General features: G+C 50.3%; 10 protein-coding genes across 14 annotated transcripts; 7 read left to right on the plus strand and 3 right to left on the minus strand.

Annotated features, from left to right (window-relative positions):
- The first annotated feature begins 31 nt into the window (after positions 1-31).
- LOC136189526 (zinc finger protein 541-like) lies at positions 32-6,406 on the plus strand. 3 transcript variants are annotated; one of them, XM_065977517.1, is made up of 16 exons: positions 32-175; positions 853-2,285; positions 2,337-3,366; positions 3,425-3,444; positions 3,510-3,615; positions 3,673-4,336; positions 4,396-4,488; positions 4,546-4,635; positions 4,687-4,790; positions 4,884-4,959; positions 5,020-5,108; positions 5,161-5,265; positions 5,320-5,388; positions 5,448-5,500; positions 5,587-6,144; positions 6,197-6,406. In XM_065977517.1, the coding sequence occupies exons 2-16, from the start codon at positions 892-894 to the stop codon at positions 6,264-6,266; spliced, it is 4,521 nt and encodes a 1,506-aa protein (XP_065833589.1). In that variant the 5' UTR covers positions 32-175; positions 853-891; the 3' UTR covers positions 6,267-6,406. The 3 variants fall into 3 exon arrangements, with proteins under 3 accessions (XP_065833589.1, XP_065833587.1, XP_065833588.1); XM_065977515.1 differs by lacking the exon at positions 32-175 and having other exon boundaries at positions 394-2,285; XM_065977516.1 differs by lacking the exon at positions 32-175 and having other exon boundaries at positions 394-2,285; positions 5,602-6,144.
- Positions 6,407-6,430: 24 nt separating this feature from the next.
- On the plus strand, positions 6,431-10,314 carry LOC136189539 (serine/threonine-protein phosphatase 2A 56 kDa regulatory subunit gamma isoform-like). Of its 2 annotated transcripts, XM_065977538.1 has the most exons (16): positions 6,431-6,537; positions 6,661-6,732; positions 6,840-7,011; positions 7,111-7,310; positions 7,395-7,505; positions 7,563-7,846; positions 7,907-8,015; positions 8,077-8,130; positions 8,185-8,235; positions 8,292-8,411; positions 8,467-8,594; positions 8,649-8,750; positions 8,814-8,886; positions 8,958-9,173; positions 9,233-9,946; positions 9,999-10,312. In XM_065977538.1, exons 1-15 carry the CDS (start codon positions 6,514-6,516, stop codon positions 9,356-9,358), a joined length of 1,842 nt encoding a protein of 613 aa, XP_065833610.1. In that variant the 5' UTR covers positions 6,431-6,513; the 3' UTR covers positions 9,359-9,946; positions 9,999-10,312. The 2 variants fall into 2 exon arrangements, with proteins under 2 accessions (XP_065833610.1, XP_065833609.1); XM_065977537.1 differs by having other exon boundaries at positions 8,467-8,750; positions 9,999-10,314.
- On the minus strand, positions 10,229-10,838 carry LOC136189573 (uncharacterized). The gene is made up of 3 exons (XM_065977581.1): positions 10,691-10,838; positions 10,537-10,633; positions 10,229-10,490 (listed from the first exon to the last, which is right to left on the minus strand). The coding sequence occupies exons 1-3, from the start codon at positions 10,826-10,828 to the stop codon at positions 10,336-10,338; spliced, it is 390 nt and encodes a 129-aa protein (XP_065833653.1). The 5' UTR covers positions 10,829-10,838; the 3' UTR covers positions 10,229-10,335.
- On the plus strand, positions 10,832-12,557 carry LOC136189563 (mitochondrial import receptor subunit TOM20 homolog). Of its 2 annotated transcripts, XM_065977570.1 has the most exons (5): positions 10,832-11,015; positions 11,072-11,112; positions 11,175-11,265; positions 11,324-11,478; positions 11,523-11,636. In XM_065977570.1, exons 1-5 carry the CDS (start codon positions 10,892-10,894, stop codon positions 11,559-11,561), a joined length of 450 nt encoding a protein of 149 aa, XP_065833642.1. In that variant the 5' UTR covers positions 10,832-10,891; the 3' UTR covers positions 11,562-11,636. The 2 variants fall into 2 exon arrangements, with proteins under 2 accessions (XP_065833642.1, XP_065833640.1); XM_065977568.1 differs by lacking the exons at positions 10,832-11,015; positions 11,072-11,112; positions 11,175-11,265 and having other exon boundaries at positions 11,337-11,478; positions 11,523-12,557.
- A 13-nt stretch (positions 12,558-12,570) lies between these two features.
- On the plus strand, positions 12,571-14,553 carry LOC136189549 (inactive rhomboid protein 1-like). The gene is made up of 8 exons (XM_065977552.1): positions 12,571-13,017; positions 13,071-13,201; positions 13,249-13,420; positions 13,472-13,598; positions 13,652-13,721; positions 13,772-13,856; positions 13,908-14,037; positions 14,085-14,553. Exons 1-8 carry the CDS (start codon positions 12,571-12,573, stop codon positions 14,399-14,401), a joined length of 1,479 nt encoding a protein of 492 aa, XP_065833624.1. The 3' UTR covers positions 14,402-14,553.
- LOC136189089 (UPF0669 protein v1g209471-like) lies at positions 14,466-15,002 on the minus strand. Its single transcript, XM_065976934.1, has one exon. It carries the CDS (start codon positions 15,000-15,002, stop codon positions 14,466-14,468), a length of 537 nt encoding a protein of 178 aa, XP_065833006.1.
- Positions 14,643-16,218, plus strand: LOC136189559 (porphobilinogen deaminase-like). The gene has a single exon (XM_065977560.1). The coding sequence runs from the start codon at positions 15,052-15,054 to the stop codon at positions 16,216-16,218; it is 1,167 nt and encodes a 388-aa protein (XP_065833632.1). The 5' UTR covers positions 14,643-15,051.
- Positions 16,219-16,223: 5 nt separating this feature from the next.
- Positions 16,224-20,368, plus strand: LOC136189532 (uncharacterized). Its single transcript, XM_065977525.1, has 21 exons — positions 16,224-16,406; positions 16,458-16,527; positions 16,575-16,878; positions 16,941-17,044; positions 17,101-17,460; positions 17,509-17,615; positions 17,664-17,753; positions 17,801-17,921; positions 17,977-18,039; positions 18,087-18,197; positions 18,243-18,359; positions 18,414-18,454; positions 18,510-18,549; positions 18,599-18,637; positions 18,686-18,748; positions 18,798-18,829; positions 18,878-18,950; positions 19,005-19,097; positions 19,155-19,220; positions 19,272-19,391; positions 19,440-20,368. The coding sequence occupies exons 1-21, from the start codon at positions 16,276-16,278 to the stop codon at positions 19,623-19,625; spliced, it is 2,331 nt and encodes a 776-aa protein (XP_065833597.1). The 5' UTR covers positions 16,224-16,275; the 3' UTR covers positions 19,626-20,368.
- On the minus strand, positions 20,172-23,909 carry LOC136189552 (slowpoke-binding protein-like). Its single transcript, XM_065977554.1, has 14 exons — positions 23,824-23,909; positions 23,696-23,766; positions 23,516-23,637; positions 23,374-23,451; positions 23,240-23,310; positions 23,113-23,193; positions 22,944-23,054; positions 22,790-22,888; positions 22,652-22,737; positions 22,499-22,593; positions 22,328-22,434; positions 22,153-22,278; positions 22,033-22,103; positions 20,172-21,979 (listed from the first exon to the last, which is right to left on the minus strand). Exons 1-14 carry the CDS (start codon positions 23,857-23,859, stop codon positions 21,724-21,726), a joined length of 1,410 nt encoding a protein of 469 aa, XP_065833626.1. The 5' UTR covers positions 23,860-23,909; the 3' UTR covers positions 20,172-21,723.
- Positions 20,573-21,687, plus strand: LOC136189568 (CCAAT/enhancer-binding protein beta-like). The gene has a single exon (XM_065977574.1). The coding sequence runs from the start codon at positions 20,766-20,768 to the stop codon at positions 21,453-21,455; it is 690 nt and encodes a 229-aa protein (XP_065833646.1). The 5' UTR covers positions 20,573-20,765; the 3' UTR covers positions 21,456-21,687.

The raw sequence follows: 23,909 nt of genomic DNA on the forward strand, positions 1-23,909 counted from the left end.
TGACATCACAAACTCGATTAGTACCGTGGCCTGCAGGAGTCTCGCTCGACTTGCGTGCTTGCAGGAAGTCGCTGCGCCAGCCGAGTAGGGTGTTGTGTCTCAGCTCTCGAATCTGCAGCAGAGCGTCAACGATCGAAATCGAGTCCCGAAGCGGAAGCGAAGGAGCGCGATCGAAGTGAGTAAGGTACCTATGTAAGAGGGGGCTCTGCAGGTGCAGCCTTGGCACGTCGTCGTCGAGCTCGCCGACGGCGGGCTCGCTCGTTCGCTCGTTCCCGCTCGTCGTGCACGTCGTCTTTCTCGTGTGTGACTCCCGCCCGCGCGCGCGAGAGTTCAGTGAAAGGACGCGGAGTCGCGAGTGCGAGCGCGTGCGCGCCCCCCGCGTCCAACGTCGCGGCAGGAACGAAAACGAGTCGAAAGACGCGACGCGACCCGATTCGCACGCTATTCTCGTCGTTGTCGACTTGCGCTCGATTTCGACGCAAGTTGGGGATGGGGGCAAGAACGTCGAAACAAGGACGGACCTTTGCGGTTTGGGTGTTTCTTGTCCCGAGGAATTTGAACCCGCGTCGCGTCGAAACGCGATTGCGTCGTCGTGCGTGTCTTCGATTGCACTCGTCGTGGAGTGGGGCAGTGCATTCGACTCGATTCGTTGCACGAGCGCGCTCGCGACGTGGAAAAAACGCGCTCTTCCATGACGAAGGGCGGAAACGTAGTTCTGCTACGTCATCGCGCGCCCATTCCGGAAGCACATGGGGTCCTTGCGCAGACGAACCTCCCGAGTTTATACTATTTTGCACGTTGCTCGGAGCGCGAGGCTCGTTTCGCAACGCCTATATTACATTCATTTTGCAGGAAAGAAGAGCGTCGCAAACGAATCGATTTCATTCATCGATGAGCGCCGCGCTATCGTCTTTTGGTCGACCGATCGACGACGACGACGACGAGTTACCGGGATGTGCAGCAGGCGACCCGGAGCTCGAAGCCGATCCGGACGCCGACGTCCGTCCGTCAGCAATTGTTTCGACGTTCCCACGAAAGGAGGCCTCGGATGAAACAGGAGGGGGAGGGGATCGGAAAAAATTCGCTCTTCCCCCACGCACGCGCTCTCCGCCGCCGCCGCCGCCGCCGTCGTCGTCGTCGTCGTCGTCGTCGATCAATCCAATCGTCGACGAGGAGAGAGAAGTAGCGGAGACGACGGGGGCGAACGCGAAAGAAACGATCGATCGCGACGTCGACGACGATTCGTCTCTCGTTGCACCTCGACAGCACAAAACGCGATCGTCGTCGGTGAGTAGCCAACGCGGAAACGGCGTCGGTGCTAGTGGAAATGGAGGAGGGGGAGGAGGTGGAGGGGGTGGAACGCACAGTCCCGTTCACATGACGCGAGGCGCGACAAGACGATTGAGTCAAAGTTCTCCCGAGCTCGCTCCCACGACAGCAACGATATCGCTCGTCGATTCGTCGGCGCGACGAAAAGAGAATCGACAAATGTCGGCGGCTACGACGGCGGCGATGACGAGCGTACGAAGCCAGCAAACGATCGCGGTCGGAGAAAGAGAGGATAAGAGCGCCGACTTATCCGGAAGTTTGCAGAAGGCGACAGCCGGACAAAAGAGGCGGTACTCGGGCGACGAAACGGACGCGTCCGAGTCGTCGAAGATGCGAAGGCGGCGCTCGGTTACGCCGCCGCCGGACGAATCGTCGTCGCTTCTCTGGCAAAAGCAGATCTTCATGCAACAGCAACCCGGTTGGCTGAGTGGGAGTGGTTCCATGATAGGGGATCGCGCATCGGCGTTTTCGACCGCCGCCGCCGCCGCCGCGTTCGGTCGAACCGGTCCCGATTTGCCCGTTTCTGTCGAATCGACGATCAAATCGGATTCGACGACGACGACGACGACGACGACGACAGCGACGACGACGAATTCGCTTTTTGACGTGCCGTCGCAAATGTTGCGCGCTCTAAAGGAATACGGTTTGCCTCCCGATCGCACCAAGAAGGAATTCTTGCGTCGCGACGAGGTCAGATCGGTGCGCGTCGATCCGAATCAATTGCTGGCGGCGGCGGCGGCAAAAGGCGAGCTCAAGTCTTATCAAAAATCCTCCTTTCGATCCAACAAATCGTCGCCGACGGACGCGAAAACGGGCGATCCGGCGCTCGAATGCGAAGTATGTCATCGTCGTTTTGCGGCGGCGAGCGGACTCGGCAAACATCGACTGACTCACGCCGAAGACAAGAGATATTCGTGCACGATCTGCAACAAGGGCTTCAAGCGCCAGGATCACTTGTAAGAGAAGGCTCCGCCTTCGACTCCTCTCTCATTTCCTCTCTTTCGCAGGACCAATCACATGCTTACGCATCGCGAGCGAAAGCCGTTTCGATGTCAGGTGGGCGACTGTCAGAAGAGCTATTGTGATTTGAGATCGCTCAAACGTCACACGGAATCGCATCACGGCCGCACGGCACTCGACGACATGGTCAAAAATTGGAGTCTTCGCGGAAGCGCTTCCGCCGTCGCCGGCGGCAACGACGGACGAAGATCTCCTCTGCCGCTTCTCGTATCGTCGTCTAATGAAGAAAAAAATGTTTCCATCGATCACGGAAGTGGAACGGAGGTGGGGCACCACGTGCCCGACGGCGGCGCTTCTGCCGCGGCGCCAGCCTCTCCGCCACCTCAGCAATCAAAGCAGCAACAAGTTTCTCTCATACAACCGCCGCCTCCTCTCACCAAGATTTCTCCTCGCCTCGATTCTGCCTCCATGTCTTCTGCTGCTCAGTATACGAATGCAGCAGCGGCAGCTGCGGCTGTTGCTGCTGCGGCGGCGGCAGCTACAACACCGGCGGCGGCGGCAGCGGCAGCAACGGCATCTTTTCCATTTGGATACCCGGCTCAAACGCAGCTGCCACCGCAAAGTGGCGCTGGGGGTAGTGGAACTGACTCCAACGTCGCCGTTTCGACACCCGGATTCGTTCCGCCGCCGTCTCCTTATTCATTTGCCTCTAATCCGTCCGGACGTTCGGACTATCTCTCCATGTTTCCGCCTGGTGCGGCTGCCGTTACCAATTGGCAATACTTTCTAGCTGCCGCTGCATATCATCCGTATCTTCAGTACGGATTTTTGCCACCGCCGCCGCCGCATCCTCCTCCTCCACCTCCCTCTCATCCGCCCCCTCCGCCAAACGTTTTGCCGCCGCCAACGGTAGCACCAGCTCCTCCTGTGACGTCGTCATCGACGTCGACGTCGGCTTCCTCGTCCGTCGTTCCAACAGCATATTCAACGCCTACGTCATCGCCAGCTGTTAAAGTTAAGAAGGAAAAAAGTTCGCCAGCGGTAAAAGTAGGCGACGCGTCGAAGCATTCAGTAAAGGTAGGAGTAGAAATACATGACTCATGTTTACGGACGCTAACAATCTTCCCTAATTTAGAACGGATCCAAGTCAACTGGGTAAATAATTTAGTAGTCATTAGTAGTTTGTCTTATAGTAGTACATTTTATATTTATTCTTACAGTTACCATGGTCAGGTGCAGTGTCCAATATGCGAGCGCTATTTCAAAAACGTCAAATCATTGAATGGGCATCTTCGTCTTCACGGCGGCTACGAAGGAGCCAATAGGGTCAGCGGCGCCAGCACGCAAAAAATCAATAATTCAGTTGCAATTTGATAATATTAGGCAGCAGCTGCAGCTGCCGCTCAAGCTCGGAACGCGTCGCATCCCGATCGGCGCGAGAAGACATCTACAAAGCGCTTTTCTCCCGCCTCTACGGCGGCACCGACGTCGTCGTCGTCAACGGCGGCGGCGGCGGCGGCGGCGGCGGCGACGGCTCCCTCCGCTTTCCAAACCCTTCTCCAAGCAATTGAAGTGACGAAGCGAAAGGAGGAGGAGCACGGCGCGGACGGCAACGGCGGTCTCCGCAGCTCGCCTCCGGCGAAACGACGAAAACCCGGCGGCGTTCACTTTCGGCCCGAACCGGAAGTGTTCAATCGAAGCGGCGTCTCGTCCGACGATTCGAATTTCGAATCGCCGTCGCCACCGGATCTGTTGTCTCGACGTCGACGTCGTCCAGAAAATCTCAACCTGCGAGCCAGTCATCACGAACGATCGCTCCACGACGACGACAACGAGGACGACGAGGATTATTATCCGCGGCCAACCACGCCTCCGCCGTATACACCTCCGCCCATGCTCAGTCCGAGATTGTCCATGTCGGGATCGGCGTCGCCGTTGAAGAGTCCGAGAATGACGCTTTTGAATACGCCGCTTCCTAACACGCCAAGGGTTGCCATGACGCCGGGAAGTGCCAAATTTAATTTGCCGTGGATGCCCAGGAGAATAAGTAAGGAATCGCCACGTGGCGTATTAATAATTAGATGTTTGACGTTTTCTTTTTTTTAGGTACAGGGGAAGGGGGTACTGAAGAGCAAATCACCTTGACGCCAAAAATCAACGTCGGATCTCAATTTCAAGCAGAAGTTCCGCCATTTGCAAGTGAGGACTTTTTCGTTGAGTTAATTAAGACTCTTTCTGCACGTATCGTCTCTCTAGCTGAAGAATCAAGGATAGCTGCTAGAAAGGAAAAACATCAAGCAACCCTCGTATGGTCGTCGTCGGATGAACGCGATCAAGAGGAACTAGGTGAGTAAAACTAGAGCGCGTTTATTTCCTTAAAAATGAGTTCTCATCCAGTTGAAGCCTATCTCGATTTGGCCTGTTCAAATATGATACGATATTGTGGCCAGAACAAGGAATACGCTTTACACGTTCTTCATCAGAACAAGGGAGACATTCAGGTTTGTTCTTGTCAGATACCATAGAATATTATGCAGTACTTATATGGATAAAAATGTACGTACTATCCTACTAATTTTTTGTGGTGGGTGCAGGCTTCAGTGCGCTGTCTCTTGAGCGGCAGTTCTCTACTGAAAGATGGCGATCCCTTGCGTGACTATCATTACTCGGGTGAGAGAGGAGACGGTTGTCTCAAACAGAATCAAATCAACGAGTTTTTTTCTATTGTAGGTTCGACGCGATGGACGCGTCCTGAGAGGCAGAAATTTCGCCAGGCGTGGCGTCTCTACGGAAAGCAGTTTCTTCTCATTAGCAATGCAGTATGATGGATAGAGAAAAAAGAACGCTTCAAATATCGTTTTTTTTCTTCAGATGGAAGGATTGAAGAGCACGCGTGAAATTATTGAGTATTACTATCGATGGAAGAAGTACTGCAATACGGAATATCGAGGCCGAACTCGCCATGAGAGCGATGATGTAACCAGTCAAAGTCTCATAGAGTTTTCTCCAATGAACGCCTTGTTTTATCAGTTTGATTCTGACGAGGAATTGCAGTACAATGGCCCGCCATTTGAATGTGAATATCCGGACTGCGGAGCAGTGAGACGACAATCATCTCACTTAGAGACAATATCATTCTATTGGGGGTTATCTCATAGTCATTTGCCAGCCGGCAGAGTCTCAATGGCCACATACGGATTCACGGTGGAAAGTGAGCTTCATATTATTATTTATTACAATAGCGCCGGGGGGTGGTTGGGGAGCCGCTAAGAATAGATACCCACCAATATATAGTAGACTTGTTTTTTCTAGTTTTGTCTACCGAATGGAAACGCGCCGATCTCGGCCCCGCAACGGCGCTCGAACTCGATTCAGCGCGTCGCCAGTGGCGGCGGAAGGCGTCGGCGGCGTCGACGACGAATCTCCCTTTCCTCCCTCCGCTCCTGCCTCTTACAAACCGGACTCCCTTCCTTCCCACAGCGGCACTCGCGTTCGCATGAGCGACGCGAATAGTTCCAATAGCCTCCAGCCTATGGCTCCCCTTCTTCCCTTTTTCAATCCCCAGTCTGTTCTTCCCCCGCCGCCGCTGGCTCCGCAGCAACTGCCTCCGCCGTCTCAGCAACAACAGGTGCAATTCTCTCCCGACGGAAAAACGTTTATTCCTCCCCATTATACGGCTATTGCGCCCGCTCCTAACCCTCCCGCGCGCGGACACTCCGGCGGCGGCCGAGGACGGCGTGGCGGTGCCGGCCGCAATGCGGCGGCGGCAACGACGACTGCGACGGCTGCGACCACGTCGACAGCGTCATCGAATTTGGATGGAAAAGTTGAGTTCAAGTGCAAAGTTTGTGGAAGGTTAGTTGTTGCACTGCAGCAAAGGTGTTGTTTTTGATTTCGTTTGTTTTAGAGTTTTTAGTAAGGTGAAAAGCCGTAGTGCACACATGAAGATACATTCTACACGATCTGAAGAATTCTAATGTAGTCTACGTATATAGAGCACGTCTTTTAGAATATATACAGTATACATGAGGCAAAATTTTAGAAGTATGGGAGTCTTTTAAAATTTAGCTGATACGTATTTAGTACCGAAAAAGAAGCCCACGTGTCATCGTAATAAGATATTCCTCCGGGAATGCTGTCACGTGACGAAACGAACCAATAGGACGTTGGTTCTGACACGATCCAGCTTCATGATCAACAGGCGAAGAATTAGGATATAGAAAGATGCGCAAAGGAAAAAAAGAGAAGGTAGGCCGACGCCGCGACCCAGCGAGTCGTCGATCGCGAAGCGGAGCGCACCGCAAGCGAACGCGATGGGGGTGTGTTCTCAATCCAAAATGGCGACCTTAGTGCGCTTTCTCGTTCGCGCAGGCAACGGGCAAATCGGCGCAGGCGAACAAAGTTCCTGTCGTCAAGACCGACGATCATCCGCCGGCGGACGACGTGAGCGCGATCACGGGCCGGCGAGGCGTCTCGAGACGCCGCGTCCCCGCTTTCTCACTGTCTTCGTCTTTATCGTATCTCCTCTTTCCCTCTCCCCGTCCGTGCAGGCCCAGCGACCGCCCGTACCGAAAATTCACCAACCTCCTAATCCGCCTACGACGCCTGTCAACAAAATTAAATACGCGCTACCTCACATGAGAAAAGACAAAGGCGGTCGCGGCTCGTCGCGTTTCAACGTCAGTTCGCAGCGAGAACTACTGAAATTGCCCGCGCTCAAAGGTCTCTATTTCTCCTCCTCCTCTCTCCCTCCCTCCCCTCTCCCCTGCGAGAAACGATTCGATTTCTCTTCGTTCTTCTCCCCCTCTCTTCTCCCTCTAGACGCGGCGCCCGCCGATCGCGAAGATCTCTTTATTCAGAAGCTTCGCCAAGCGTGCGTTATCTTCGATTTTCTCAGCGATCCTCTCTCGGACTTGAAGTGGAAGGAAATCAAGCGTGCCGTTTTGAACGAGCTCGTCGAATGGGTCATGCATCAACGCGGCGTCATAACCGAACCGATCTACGCCGAAATGGTGAAAATGGTAATGCACGCGCGAGAAAAATACGATGAAAGAAAAGAAGAAACGGGGAAATTTTTCTTTTCGCGCGCGCCTTTCTTTCTCTAGTTTGCGGCGAATACTTTTCGAACCCTTCCGCCACCGTCGAATCCGAGCGGTGCCGAGTTCGATCCAGAAGAAGACGAACCGACGTTAGAAGCGGCTTGGCCGCATTTGCAGGTAATGTATAGCGCGCGCGCACGTGGCCGCCGGCACTCTAAAAGTGTCCTCTTTCAGCTCGTCTACGAAGTGTTCCTGCGATTTTTGGAATCGTCCGACTTTCAGCCGAACACGGCGAAAAAGTTCATCGATCAGAAATTCGTTCTTCACCTACTGGAACTGTTCGACACCGAAGATCCGCGCGAGCGCGATTTTCTCAAGACAGTTCTCCATCGAATCTACGGAAAATTTCTCGGTCTTCGCGCCTACATTCGAAAGCACATAAACAACATTTTCTACCGATTCATCTATGAAACGGAACGTCACAATGGAATTGCCGAATTGTTGGAAATATTGGGCAGGTAAAACGAGTGTCTGTCTATCAATACTTATTTAGAATCAATAGTTTTTTGTGTGTGTAGTATTATCAACGGATTTGCGTTACCTTTGAAAGAAGAGCACAAGGTCTTTTTATTGAAAGTTCTAATTCCACTGCACAAGGCAAAGTCTCTTAGTGTCTATCATCCTCAGGTGGGGTCCCAACTACTTACAGTATCAACCATCAAAAATATTATCTTTCTTCTTCTTCTAGCTTGCCTATTGTATTGTCCAGTTCCTTGAAAAGGATTTCAACTTGACAGAACCAGTACATAGATTATAGAGAAGATTTCATTATCTCTCTGCTAATCCCATCTTTTAGGTAGTAAAGGGTTTGCTGAAGTATTGGCCCAAGACACATAGTCCAAAAGAGGTAGGAAGAAATGTGTCTAGATCTTGATTTCCCTCCTCAACACATTGACTCTCAAGGTCATGTTTCTAAATGAACTGGAAGAGATTTTGGACGTCATAGAACCGACTGAATTCGTCAAAGTTTTGGATCCTCTTTTTCGTCAACTGGCTCGCTGTGTATCAAGTCCTCACTTTCAGGTAGAATGAAATAGTTGATATATTATTATTCTACATTGTTCTCTCTCTCTCTAAGGTGGCTGAAAGGGCTCTTTACTATTGGAACAACGAGTACATAATGAATCTGATCAGCGACAATTCCGCGGAGATTTTACCAATCATGTTCAACGCTCTTTATAGGAACTCCAAGTCTCATTGGAATAAGTATGAGAATAAGACACTCGGTTTGATTTGTGAGAGAACGAAATGTGTGTGTAGGACTATTCACGGTTTGATATACAATGCACTAAAGCTATTTATGGAAATGAACCAGAAATTGTTCGATGAATGCACCAGTAAATTCAAAGCTGATAAAGCAATGTCAGTTAGATTATATTCCAGTTATGATATGTACGTGAAAATGTGTGTGTGTGTTGTCTTTAGGGAGGCTCAGCGTGAGCAGGAGAGGCTGAAAGCATGGGAAAAAATGGCTCGCATGGCAGTCAAAAATCCGCAGGTAAATGAAATCGCACCTCCAGAGAGAGAGAGAGAACAAATAACCAATACTAATTTCCTTGTCATCTGAAGGCGTCCAGCTTCAATGGCGTTGCTGACTTTGCCGCCGTAGAGTCATTGAAATCGTCCGTATCCGACGGTGATGAACCGGTAATTGACATGGAAAAGGAGCTTGCCACTGCGGGATCAGCGGCAGGGTCATCGGAAGCACCGGCATCGGCATCGGCACCGGCATCGGCACCGGCAGCGGCACCAGCATCAGCACCGGCACCGCCTTCAAGAACAGAGGTAAGAAAACGCCGCAGATCTGTTAGCGTTCGTAACGAAGGACTCGTGGTTTCTTTTAGACGAAAAAAGCGGCGGATTTGCTGCGACGCAAGTCGTATCTTCCCGGCGATTTCAAGACGAAGGAGGTGCTGGATAAATACAAGCGGGCCGCGGATCATCTAGACTCCGTACAAACCGAGAAATGAACGTTTCTCGGACGTGTGCGCGAAGTCAGTGTCTCTTGATGTCGTCGTGTCCTTTTTTTGTCAGTCTTCTCCTTCTCCCTCTCCTCTTTATGGATGCCTGTCATCTCTCAGCGTGTAATAATCCGGGGGAAACGTAGTGTATCTATTTGAATTGCTACTGTGAGACGGACAGCGACAAATAGTCGCTCTTTTCTCCCCCTTCCCGCGCTCCATCCTTTGTTCACTTTTTTTCTTTATGCACGCCAGGAAGGAGGCCTAGGTTTCTACTTTGTGTTTGCCCCCCTCCCATTCCCCTTCCATCCCCATTTTTATATTGTGCCACATCTTCTGTCTACTCTGTACATTGCATGCTTGCTCTTCTTCTCTTTCGTCCTTTTTGTCTCCATTGCTGCATCGTGATAGCACTAGATGGGTGATATTTTGATGGATTTGGTCTGTACTCATTCTTTTTTTCAAAAAATAGACGAATGTACGTGAAATTTGATACGGTAGCACGTGACCCGTCGCTCAGGTGAATCCTGCCAGGTGTGTGCTCGCATGGATGAGAAGTCGAAGTCGGTTGCGCCTCCAACGACAAACGGCGACGAGGTACGACGACGCCTTGCAAGAGCGTCAACTCGAGACTCGAAGCCGCATTTAGGTCCTCGCGAATCCTCGAAACTTGCCTCGCAAGAAATCAACTCCCCAATCGCCCAACGACAAGACGATGAAAGCTCTCGCCAACTTCAGGTCACCGTCGAAGGAATTGACGTCGATCGACGAAGACGAAGACGACGACGACGGCGGCGAAGGCTCGTAGCCGTCGTCGCGCGTCACTAAAAACCCTGAGGGTTCGTGTAGCGCGGCGTTAGAAGCAGACAGCCTCCCGAAAGCGAACGCTCTTGCACACGAAACACGCTACACTTTTATTCTTTCGGCTTCGCTGAAGCCATTTCCAAAAACAGACATTCTATAAAAAACTCTGCCCTAGCTCTGTGCTATTTTTTCGCGTCGGGCGGTCGCTTTTGCTGAACGAGGCTCTCCTTCAGCTGGCGTTTCCAAACTTCTTCGGGAACGACTTTGGCCCAAGGGGGCGTGGCCGACGCGGGCAAACAGAAGTTACTCATGGCATTTTTGATCAAATCGGCATGAGCTAGAGACATCGATCGCGTAATTATGCGAGTTCGTAAGAAACCGACCGTTCGACATGCCGCCTGACGTTTCTGCTTTCTTGTTATGACTAGCGTCGATTTTCTCCAGGTTTGGCTGTTCTTCTTCATCGCATCCGTCTTCCTCCTTTACGAGAAAGACTCTACGCGTCGTTACGATAAACTACACCGATTTTCTTCTAACATCGCGCCTGTCGTTCTCTTCCTGCTCGAGCGGAACGTATCCGGCCGCGAACGGCTCGCCGTCGTCTTCGTCGTCTTCATCGTCGTCGTCGTCTGTTTCCGAACTGCACGATTTGTCGTTTTCGATCTTAGAATCCATGTTTTTTTCATACGAGTCCCGTACGTTCACGTGTTTATCGTTTCTTCTCTCTCCTTTCGCGTAATGACTGCTAAGGCGATTGCGCTCGGCGTCAGCGCTTGCGGAGTCGTTGGATTTCTTGGCTATTGCATCTATTTCGATCGAAAGAGACGAAGCGCACCAGACTTCAAGAAGAAACTCCACGAAAGTGAATCCTAGAACAGGATAGGCGTTTTTGCGTGGATATTTACACTTTTGATATAGGACGACAACAAGCCAAACAACAGAAAACGGAAGATGAAGCGGTACCGTAGAAAGCGAATGATGACGTCACGAGGAAAAAGAACTCGACCTCATTATACTATAGGATGGCTCATTGCCCAACATGACAGATCCAGCTGCTATGCAAGAGTATTTCATGAAACAAGTGACAAAAGGAGAAGAAGCTCTGGCGGCTGGCAAGAAAATGATTTATTTTGTGTACAGTTTATTAATTAATTATAACTTTGTATGCAGGCGATGCGGAAAAGTGCGTAAATCATTTATTGCAGGCTATCCGCGTTTCTGGCAATCCAACCCAGCTGCTCCAAATGTTTCAAGGCGCATTACCTCAGCCAGTATTCAAGCTCTTGATGCAACGCCTTCCAACCGTTCTTTCAGGACCTCCACGAGTAAGCAGTTTGCACCACTTTCCGTCTTATAAACTTCGTTATAGGAATCCGAGAAACAAGCTGCAGACGAAGACGTAGACTAAAAAAATATGGGTAACTGTGCTTTATCCGGGTAGACTATTCGATTTTTATCCGGGGACGACGAACCAATGGCAGAAGCAGAGCGTTCCTTCGTCAAAACCGTCTTCCGACTGGAGGAAATCGACAAGGACCTCTTTCGCGGCGATCACATGCGAAGTGTGTCCATGACGAGAGTATTCGGCGGGCAAATCGCCTCTCAAGCGCTCGTCGCGGCTCAATGCACGGTCTCCAACGAACAAACCGTCCACTCGCTCCACACCTACTTCCTACGTCCCGGCGACCTCAGCGTACCGATACTCTATCGCGTAACGCATCTGCGCGACGGGCGCAGTTTCGCGAGTCGTTCCGTAGAAGCGATTCAACGCGGTCGTTTCATCGCGCACGTCGTTCTCTCGTTTCAAACGCCCGAAATCTCGTCGTCGTCGATCGTACACCAGGTCCCCATGCCGCGCGCGCCCGATCCCGACACCCTCGAAGCGATGATCGATCCGTTTCGCGTACGCGGCTTCGGCGTTTCCGAATCGAACGATTCCCTTCCGTCGTTCGAATTTCGCGACGCGACGAATTTCGCCGAATGGGCGGCGACGAGACGCGTGTGGCTCAAAGCCGTTAACGCGTCGTTCGACAATTCGATTTTTCATTCGGCGCTTTTGGCTCTCATATCCGACTCGTTTTTCATATCCGCCGCCTTGCGCACCCATTCGTCGTTTCAATTCGGCATGGCGACGTCACTCGATCATTCCATATATTTTCACTCGACGTCGGTTCGAGCCGACGACTGGATTCTGTTTGACGTCGAGAGTTCGAGAGCGAGTAACAATAGGGCTTTGGGAACGGGTCGATTGTATGCTCGAGACGGGACTCTAATAATGACGGCAGTACAAGAAGCTCTCATAAGGCCTAAACTCTAATTTAATTTGCTCATTGCGAACGGTTATTAGAAAACCTTTATATGTACAGTAATGTAATTGACTGTTGTGGGGGAGCTGCTTCGGCGCACGTGCTTCTGAAATGTCCGAGTCGCACCCTCTCATCGAAAGCGACAAAGCTCAAATTCGGCGAAATCGTCGTGCTGCGGCGGCCGAAGACACGACCGTTTTTGCCGGCTCCGACTCGCCTGTTCCACCTGCTCTTGGAAAGCGGAAGCAACCGCGTCGACAACGCCGTGACGTTGCCGCTGATCGTTCTTCAACGACGACGAAGATAACGCGACGTCGCGACACGTTTCGACCCTATTTTATTGTCGTCGTCACGCTTCTCCAAGTTGGGCTCTTCATCTACGAAATGGTGACGTCAGACCTCGCTCCCATATCGTTTACGCCGAAAACGGGCGAACTCGCTTCGGTTCCGTCATTCGGAAGTTCTCAGAACATAACAGTCGAAAAGAACGTCACGTCCAATTGGTTTATTGGCCCCGATCCCACCTATTTGGTTCACACTGGAGCAAAATTTACCTTGGTAAGTACCGCCTTCGTCTCGTGACATTGGTTGCGCCACACATATTCTTACAGTGTATGAGAGAGGATACTGGCCTTGTATTGCGTCTACTCGCCGACGGAGAAAAGGAAAAAACGCTGAGGTGTTGCCAATTGAAGGACGGGTCAAATACGTGTGGAATGGTAACACCGCAACAGTGTGAAGAGTGCGAAAAATAAATCCTAAGTTTTCTAAGTAACGCCCGTCTTTCAGCTTCTCTCCTAGTGGTGAAATATTAGGCGGAGCATCGCAGTGTTCCGACATTAATCCAGTGTGTTCGGGAGGCATTCCATTGCGGCCATGCTGCATTGGACTCGATGCGGGATGCCGACTAACGTCGAAAGCAGAATGCGATTTTCTTGTCGGCTATTGGCACGAGGATCAGGTAATAGTAAAGTTGAAATTTGGTTTGCCTATATCTTGTGTGTTGTCTTAGGTGCTCTGTCGCGATGTGAACTGCCTTGGTGACATATGTAAAGTCAGCGCCTTCAAAGATACGGTTGATAGTCCGCAGGAGGCTGATCAATGGTATCGATTAATTGTGGCTATATTTCTCCACACCGGTAATATAAGGTTATGTCAGTTTCGGTCATAATAATAACGTTGTGTGAATAAGGGGTTGTTCATATTGTTTTGGTGCTTATATTTCAGCTGTGGCTTGGAATCACATTAGAACGCCAGTATGGGTGAGTGAATCCCTCTGACATCATTGCTTAGGACTATTTTGCTATTGAAGGTGGTTAGCTGTTGGTATTATCTATCTGACAAGTGGCATTGGTGGCTACGTTATCAGTGGCATTTTCGATCCGGATGCTCAATCAGTATAAATCGGTTTTACCTTAGATTGATCTCATTATCTCTAAGTTTCCCAGGTTGGCGCGTCCGGTGCTCTGCTCGGACTGCTCGGCATGAAATTCGTCAATCTTTTCATGTCTTGGAGCGAGGAAAAGAATCCGTGCTGTCAGCTAATTAATCTCTTTTTTGATACGGCCCTCGCTTTAGGTAAGATAAATAGTTTTCTCTATAGCGCTATTCTCCTTTCTTTGTAGCCATTGGAACTACGCCGTACGTGGACAATTTCGCTCACGTTGGAGGATTCGTATTTGGCCTTCTCACGTCATTTCTCTTCGTGCCCTTTGTGAAGTATCGTCGACCTCAGAATGCTCGAAAGCAACGAAGCTGCGCCTGCGTCTTCTGTCTAATCTTTATTTTTCTGCCGCTTCTCTTCTGCCTCTTCTTCATGAGCTTCGTCATATTCTACCACACGCAGAACACGGACTTCTGCTCGTGGTGCCACTACATCAACTGCGTTCCCTACGTGACGAATTTCTGCGAGGAAGGCTTCACAAGTCTCGTTCCAACGTAAAAAAAAAAACGACGAGCAAGATCACAACTGTCATTTTTGGAGTCAAAATTATATACTACACCTCTTACAACAGCACCTCAAAAATGAATTTTAATATGACGATTAGCGTTTCTACAAAAGAACTGCTACCAGTACTTTCTTCGTTTCCATGACTACTAGCGACGACGTTCTCAGCGGAGCCGAGAACCTCATTTACTTCATCCACAGTCAAAAGACCGGCAAGCACGCTTAGCTGGTAGCTCGTCTCCGAATAGACCACGTGACCCAGAACACCGATCACAATCGGCGTCTTCAGCGAACCCACTTCGACGACGACGACCTCGCGCCCGTACGTCGCCGACGACATGTTGTAAGAGAGATCGCGATAGTGCGGTTTGCGATCGTCTTCGGCGATGTAGAGATCGGCGTCGCCGGTCAGCGTGTCGACGACGATTGTTACGTCGAATTTCGGCGTGATCGGATAGTAGGCGAAATTGTCGCCGCTCACGCGACCGCGAAGCGTTTGAAGCAGGGATTTGCGCTCGATCGAGTCGGCCAAAGCCGATAGATGCGTGCAATCGAGTAGGGAGACGACGAGAACGAAGGCGAAGGCGACGATCATTCGTAGAGGTCTCTTTTCGTGGAGTACTCACTCAAGTAGCCAGCACGGTATGCTCGCTGATGAATTCCTGACGATGAGAATTGTTGTCTCGCTTCTGGAGTCGTTTGGCTCAAAACTAGATTTCAGAAAATCCCGGACGCGTTCTTTTGTTTCCCGGAGGTTCATGGCCGATCGACGTCGTGACATTGTCGTGGGATCGCGCAAGAGCGAACTGGCGATGATCCAGTCGCGAACGATTATCGCCGCGCTCGAACGACTCGACCCGACCCGCCGATTCACCTTGACGGGCATTTCGACGACGGGCGATCGCGTTCTCGACGTCGCCTTGTCGAAAATCGGCGAAAAGAGCCTCTTCACCAAAGAACTCGAAGTCGCGCTCGCCGACAGGCGCGTCGACATCGTCGTCCACTCGCTCAAAGATCTCCCGACCCTTCTTCCGCCCGGCATGACGATCGGCGCCGTCCATCGACGCGACGATCCGCGCGACGCCGTCGTCGTGCGTCCCGATCACGCACGTGCCGATCGACGCACCCTAGCCGCGTTGCCACGCGACGCGACGATTGGCACGTCGTCGTTGCGTCGAATCGCGCAACTGCGCCACGCCTACCCGCATTTGACGTTTTCCGACGTGCGCGGCAATTTGAACACGCGCCTGCGTAAATTAGACGACGGCGTCGCGTACGACGCGCTCGTGCTCGCCGTTTCCGGATTGGAACGCATGGGTTGGAGTGAGCGTATCAGTCAGACGTTGGATGTCGATTCGTGTCTCTATGCCGTTAGCCAGGGCGCGTTGGCCGTCGAGACGCGTTCGGATGATCACGATATATTGAACTTATTAGCTTCGTTGAATTGCGTGGAGACGGCAATTGGCTGTGCCGCCGAGCGAGCCTTTTTGAGGAAGTTAGAGGGCGGGTGCAGCGTTCCTGTCGGCGTGAGCACGTCGCTTGACGAGAATGGGCAAAAATTGACAATGCATGGCATTGTGTGCAGTCTGGATGGATCAGAACGTGTGAAGAGCTGTCTCGGCGTCGATTTACCTGCCATCGACTCAAGTGCAAAGGAGCTATGCGAAACAGGCGGCATGTCTGTGACCAAAGGCAGTTTAGCTGCTATTCAAAAATCCGAACAGCTGGGTGAAGAATTGGCTGCCTGTTTACTGGGGCTAGGGGCTGGACCTATTCTTGTAGCGGCTCGTGCAGCCACTGAAAAGAACTAGTCAATAGTGTCTGTGTCTCTCCACGTTTTGTTTAGTTTTAGCGTGCGCTAGTGCGAAATGAATTCTATCGCCGAAGCGTTTGTTCGGCAGCGCAGCGTTCCGGACTGGAACATCGACACGATTCAGAACCAGTCTGCACTTCTATTAGGAGTAGGCGGCATCGGATGTACGATTGCACTTGCTTTATGGTATAAACGGTCGGGTCGATGAACAACCTTGAGACCTCTTCTTCTCTTTAGCCGACTGGGAATCAAAAAACTTCACCTGCTCGACATGGACGTTGTCGATGCGACGAATTTGAATCGACAGGTAACTAAATAAAAAATAAATAATTCAAATAATTATTATATTCTTAGGTGCTCTATTCGGCATCAGATGTCGGTCGCAAGAAAGTGGAGGCGGCTCGAGCCGGCCTGGCAGCGCACAATCTCCAGACAACACTCGTAGCTCATGACGTCGACGCCATTGCCAAATGGGATCACGTCGTCGAATTGGCGAAGGAGTCAACCGTTGTTTTCAATGGGATCGATCACGGCGGCTATTTTGATTATGCTGTGACGTCGTTGTGCATTCGCCTCAGATGTCATTACGTGACGGCGAGTTCATACGGGCACACAGCCATTGCGGAAAATTTTCCGGTACCAAAACGCGTAGGAACCGGTAAGATGACTGACTGACTGAGGGTTTTGGAATCCAACTAGTTACGCAATAAATTGTTCAAGGGCCATGTTGGGCATGTAACAATAGTCCAACAAATCAGGAGATATTGGACAAATTGGCTCCTCAAAAGATTATCTCCTACTCGAATTTGAATTTTGTTCCCAAGGTAAATCGTTTAGAAATGCGCGTTTGCGTCTCTCAGTTTCTCGTCTTTGTATCCAGGATACGCACATGCCTGGATCGCAGAGCTATGGATCGTCCGTTCTAGTCGCTTCCTTAGCCGCTCATCAGGCCGTCACCGCTTGGGCAAACAGCTTGTTCGAATTCGATACTATTCCCCACTGGGTCACATTCAACTTGAGAACGTTTGAAATGTTCTCCTACAAAGTCGAACAGAATTCTCATTGCCGATTGTGTTGTGTGACGTCGGAGGAGAAGGAGGATCTCAAGCGCTCTTCTACAGCTCTCAACGCGAGAACGCTGTCAATCTACTTTGGTCGTCATGGCAAGGTTTCTCTTCGCGAAGTCGGCGGATCCGTTCGAGAGTACGCGAGTGGCTGCTTGAAAGAAGAGCCGAGTGAAGTGAGAGATAAACAATCAGAATATCACGTCACTTATTGCTTTCTATAGGAATTGTGCAAAGCAGCTCACAGTCGGCTCAGCCCGCTAGCGGAGCTGGGCACGGAGTATGAAAACGTCTACGTGCCAGCTACACCGTCAACTGACCTTGTAGAGAGGTAAGCCTTTGTTTGGTCAGGCTATTGTTAGTTCATACATTCTACTAGTGGCTTTAATGAAGTGAAAGGTGGTCTTGGTGGTATGCTGTCGAAGCCCCTTCTAAAGGCAGCTGAAGGTTCCTTCAAGGCAATACCCAGGTAAATCATCTGTACTATAATTAAAATAGAAGTCACCTTTGTTCTAGTGGTGTTCGGTCGGCAATTCTGATCAACGACTCCAAAGGAATCTGTTATCGTCTAAAGGGTTGCGGTTGCTACACCGATTCCGGCGAATTTCGCGTTCCCTTTCCGTCGCAGCCTATTGAGGTAGCGTGTGCAGTGACGACGTCGCTGCCGTCCACATAAGTCGCGCTTATTGCAGAGTAAGACAAGTGGCATCGAAATCAAGGGCTGCTGCTTCAAACACACGGCGGAAAGAGAACTGGTAAGTTTGACGCAGATACACGAGCATAGAGAATAAGACTACGCTAGTTCATGACGGAAAAAGTCGGTCGTCTTCTCGCTCCCCACGGACTCAAAGCGGGAAATGATCCTCTGGGTGCCTTTGCATATAGCCTGGGTGACGACGAGCCCTTTCCCAAAGTACGTAGCCTCGCTGGCTGGATTTTAAATTATCATAGATTTTAGATTCCAAAGTACTGCTGCGTGTACAAAACGATTGGGGAGAAACGACTCGCTTCCGACCTCTTGGCGGGTTTGGAGCGTTTACTTCCAAGTCTAATACCCAATTTAGAACTAGATCAGGTAAATTAATTAACCATCATCTTCTTGTCCTTATTACAATTGTTCGTCTCGTAGATACTTTCGTTGTTTCCAGAACGTCGACTCCAAGGGAAAAGGTAGGATTCGTTTGCTGCACACTCGAGCAAGTATTAGCTAGTTGATTTTCTGTAGCGTACAAGCAACCTGGCGTGCTTGCTGTACATCGGACAACGTATATAATCGACTCTCTTTCTCCATTTCTGATCTCGTTTTGTTTTCAGTTATCGCCAATAGATATGTGCTGCCATCCCTTAGACGAGGTAGGCTCCTGCGAGAAGTTTGTTCATATTCCTAGCCTTTCTGCCTAGTCTGCTCCTGACACTCGTGCACGTGGAAGCGACGCTTTAGAACTCTGCAATGATCTGAAAAAGGTTTGCATTAGAGTTCTTTTTCGTTGGCCCTACGATTATATTACTGCAGGTACTGCCGCTTGTGGAGGAACTAAAACTAAAGTGAGTCGTGGTTTTCTCAATACCTATCATTTTTCAACTTTGCTACAGGTACGGATCATGTCTTGCCTTGCTTTACTGGCGTCTTGGCCGAGAGGCGGGTTTCTTTAAACGTCTCTTAGAGGTGCATTGCTTCGCAATAGGAAAAATTTATACCAGTTACTTTTTTTTTAATTAGGATAACTCTATCAGCTGGGGCTACTTCATTGACCACAATCCCTTTGAGCCACACTGCAACAGCCATCCGAATAATTTCGTTCTTGTCCCCGAGGTTAGTTTAGCATGCTTGATACGTATCTCTTGTCTGCTTCATTGTGCGTATATGTAGGCTTTGGAAGGGGAAGGGGGCCAGTTGTTGGCTCCTGTTGATTTTGACCTTGCCTTTAGTAAATCGGCAAGTAGACGTGCTATGCAGAGAGTTTCTCTCTAAGTGCCGACGTTTTAGACTTTCTTTTCGCCGTACACCGGCAATCCGGACGCTGATCTCTTCGACTCGTGGATTGCCAGTGAGCACGCCGAAATGGAGCGTGCACTTGGCGGAGAGCAGGCAAATTCAGGCGTTCAGGTTAGAATGCAATAGAGACTAAGTGCTGATTATGCATGTCTTTTTTAGATGAATGAAACGGAGCTGCTACCGCCACCACACGCGGCCCTCAAATGGGGTCTCAGAGATACGCTTTTGGCCGGCTACAGATCTGCCTACGCCAAGCTGCCGGATTGTCATCCTATTCCGGACTGTTTGCAAACACCGGTACGACGTCTTGTTGATCTCGTTCTGCTGCTTGGCAACGAGCATTAGACTCGTCACGTGATTACAATGGCTGCTGATGCGTTTCAATTCTAACCGTTTTCATGGCTCGTTTGCTCTGCCCCAACTGCAGTTTTACGTGCTCGAAGCCCCTTATGTCTCCGTCTCCGCACTGTGTACTGCAATTGATCACCCAGGACGACGTACTCCACGTAAGACTGTTTTCAATTAATTATACAACGCTATTTAGTTTGCATACACCTTCTGGACATACCGACGAGGCAGATGAAGAGCTTTCCGATGTCGCCATTCACCTCCGGGCCCCGAGGTGACTAAATAAAACCGGCCCAACTCGAGCCAGAGAGGTTAAACGCGGCGCAAACGCAGGGGATTCAATCCCCTACTCCCGTGGCATGAGTGATAAACTGCTACCCCACTTGGGCAAGACGCGGTGGGTTACAATAGCGGTCCACCTGTGCCTTGGTATATAAAGGCACCCCCGGGACAGATGGGTTACTGTCTCCCCGAATGGGGGCCTGGGTGAAAGGTTCCCTCTTTACGAAGACGCCGGGAGGATGTTAGTTTTCTCTGAGACACTTCCGGGTTACTTCCGGGTTTATTAAATAAAATAATACGGATTCCTCTACTGAGCAGTGCGCGGACAGTTTTTAACTACTAACGGGGTCTTGCCCAGGACCCCGGAGTGAGCAGTCCTTTAGGTCATGCTCAGGACCATAGCACGCGATCTGCACCACGCGAATTCTACTTGCAACCGCGCGCTACTTAATTCCTATAAAAAAAAGTGTGTTTTTCCTTCGACTTCGCATCCTCCCAGGTCACGAGCTCTTCCGGTGCCGTCGGGGAACGTCAACATCTTCCCAGCACGTGTTCGTCACAAGGTATGCGCGCGCACATGATTGCGCAACATCCTGTCATCGTGTGACCACGAGAGAATGATGTAATCGGTCCCTTCATCAAAAGCTCCGACCGAACCACCTTTGCACTTTTGCATCAGCCAAGCGTCGTGAAAGCTCAGTTCCTCATTCGCCGACGAAAATTACGTCCTTCGAAGAATACTGGGACCACGACGCCGTTCGTGTAATTAACGTCAATTCGTACGCGACGACCGCCGCCGAATCGCGCCCGCCTTCTTACTCCGGCGTCGCACCCGCAAGCGCACCGTGCACTGGGATGGCACAGCAGAGATTCTTCTACCAAGACGACGACGACAACGAGACAGGACATCCGCGTAAAGACGAATTGGTCTTAGTTCCGTATCACTATCACGCCGACGACGCCGGCGCAATCTACGAACGCGAAGACGCCGTCGATTTGTCGGCGTTTATCGGGAACCAAGAGGTGGCCGCCGCCCATCCGGAGTTGCTCGAGGAGCTCCTCAAGCCGAGTAGGTTCATGAACGCGAAGCCGACGCCCGAGACCACGTTTCAAGTGCTGCGTCATTCGACGTCTTCTTCGTTATCCGGGACGGGAACGCCGACGTCAGCTCCAGCCTATCAAACTCAGTCAATGCTCAGTCTCGACGCCGCCGCCGCGGCGGCGTCGGCGAGCGAGAGCGCCAACGCGTCGCGGTGTACCTCGCCGACGACGACGGCGACGTCGAAACGCAAGAGAAAGAATCACGTCGACAAGAACAGCGACGAATATCGCAAGCGACGCGAACGAAATAACATGGCCGTGAAAAAGAGTCGCGAAAAATCGCGCCAACGATCGATGGAGACCGAACAGAAGGTCCACGAGCTGTCGGTCGAGAATCAACGACTCCAGAATCGAATCGTTCTCCTAACGAAAGAGCTAGAAGTATTGAAAAGTCTTTTTGCGAGCAATCAGCAGACGCTGAGCGGTCGCATCGAAAGCAGTTGATCCATTTGACTCCGTAGCGTTCTATAGTACCTAGTTAGATAGATTGGAACATGATTTCATTTTCTCGTTAATTTGACAGATTCTACCTTCGGGGGAAAGAAGGTGGTTTAGAATCCTTTTGTTTTTTTTTTGAGCTGGTAGCCTGGTACGTAACACTCACTCACTCATTCACTATTACGCATTTACCTGTGATGAAAATTTCAATACATAATAAAAAACAATGGCAAATTGATGACGGTGTAAAATAGGGAGAGCGAAGGGGGGGGGCCTATATGTGGGGTGCACTACGATCTCTAACGTCTACCGTTTTCTTGAGACTCGCTCCCTTACGAATGTCACTGAGAAGCGCCGTTCTTTCTTTCGGTGCCGCCGCCTTACGCGTTTCTGCTGGTGGTGGAGGAGGAGGAGGAGGAGCGATTTGCTTCGGCATTGGCGAAGGCGCTGAGAGTACGGACGCCGGCCGGCTACTGTCACTGGCAATTGAATCCGGATACCTTGGACCTGATTCTCTTCGACGCTTTGAGCTGGAATGACGACGTCAGAACCAATCGCATAACTAAAGTGTATTTTGTCTCACCCTCCCGTTGACGCAATTTTGCCTCTTCGTACAGCTTTCAATAACGGTTTGCTCACCGCGGGGATCGTGACCTTGTGGAGCAAAATGAAGCACGCAATCGAAATCAATATTCTTACTCACAGCTGAAGCATCGTAATGCTGAATCTCCTTTGGCTTGAATTGCTCGAAAAATACGCTCTGCGCAAGTTCTTTCACTTTCGGATAGCTCCTGTCTTCGTCTTCACTGGGAAAGATGAATTTGAGAAGCTATAATTGTACTCGTTCGTATTATAGTCAATCTTCTTTTTGTTCTTACAGCTACGACGTCTGCTGAAGCTTTACACATTCTGTAGTCCTTGTCGGTGAGTCGCGACGCGTTTCGAGGAAGAGCCAAGCCTGTAGCCATTTCATAAATCATGTGACCTGAGAAGATTTGCGTGTATTATTAGAGAAATGAGTCGACTCTTCGCTTTGCTACACGCGTTACCGAATAGTATCACTTCCGCATCCTGTTCATTATTTCTAAACGCTTTTTTCAGCTTTGGATTCAAGCCCAGCATCGTCTGCTCATATCCGCTCAATCTTAAAGAATACGTCTAAATTAATTGATTGATGAAAAACAGCGATTCTGGAGTCTCACCGACAAACACGACTGTATACTATAACATTTCCCACGTGCAGGTGAACGCAAGGCGGAAATCCTTTTGACTTCAAGAATAGCAACGCCTAAAGAAGAAATATAAAATATATAATACATATAATTTTGTTCATGTAGTACCTCTAGCACTTGACGACCGTACTTGGCAATAGCAGCGCTGCTCAGAGGACGACCAAGTGGTCGCGAGTTCTGCTTGCTATCCGAGTCCAATGGACTCGTCTGAGGAGATCGACGTTTCTTATGTACTCCGTCTGGTCTCTCGTCGCTTTCTTACCCCATAGATCAAGTCTCGGAGACTTCCTTTGCTTGAGAACGGTTGCACGACGACCGAATAGCGTTGATTCGTGTCAAACGCAACGGTTCGAATGAACTGAAGATAGGGATGCTAGCGATAGGGGGAAAAAAAAAGTGACGTCAATGGAGGAGCGGACGTCTCCTCTCACTTTCAGTGCAGCAAAGAGCTGCTGTAAGTTCAGCGCCGTATTCTGCGTCATTGGCAACGAGCAAGTATTGCTGTAAGGAAGCTGAAAAAGAGATGAAGATCAATGTATCTATTTTTTTATTTCTTACCATAGACAATAGGAAATCTTCCTGGCCTCGCGACTCCCTCACAATGAACCAATACTTATCGAGACGCCATCCTAGAAATAAAAAAAATGATGTGAAAAATAACTAATTATATATTTCATTTATGATAAACGAACCGAGTGCCTGATATTGACTATACACTTCGTAGTCGTGCGAAGTTCTTAGATAGAACTGACAGCGAAGAAGCGCCGTTTCTGGGGAGGAAAACGAATGAATAGAAGGGGCGGGGACCAAACATCATCCTACTGTACTCTCTACCTTTTTCTTTTGCCTGTCGCGTTCGCATGCTCAGTTCAAGCGATTCGGAAAAGCCGAGTTCTTCTTTTCCGTTCAACGAGCTGCCGGTCAACGGCAAATAGGTGCGAAGACGATCGCGATGGCTACGAGGGGGAAAACGTGTTCGTTTTCGTTTTCTTTACGGGGGCCTCGATTGCTCACCGACGACGGTAGATGCACCAGACGACGAAAACGATTATGAGAAGAAAGGCACATCCTGCGACGATCGGAACCTGATGAGAACGCGCGTCGAATTCCTCGTGCACTGCACGAATCTGCGACTTCGTTACCCATATGTGATCTTTGAGAAAGGAAATGACGCTCATCGCGCTCGCTTTCGTCGTTTTTTTAGTTCGAGTGAGTTGGGCAGGCGCAT

Source organism: Oscarella lobularis, chromosome 7, assembly GCF_947507565.1.
Source record: "Oscarella lobularis chromosome 7, ooOscLobu1.1, whole genome shotgun sequence".
In the NCBI taxonomy this organism is placed as follows: Eukaryota; Metazoa; Porifera; class Homoscleromorpha; order Homosclerophorida; family Oscarellidae; genus Oscarella; species Oscarella lobularis.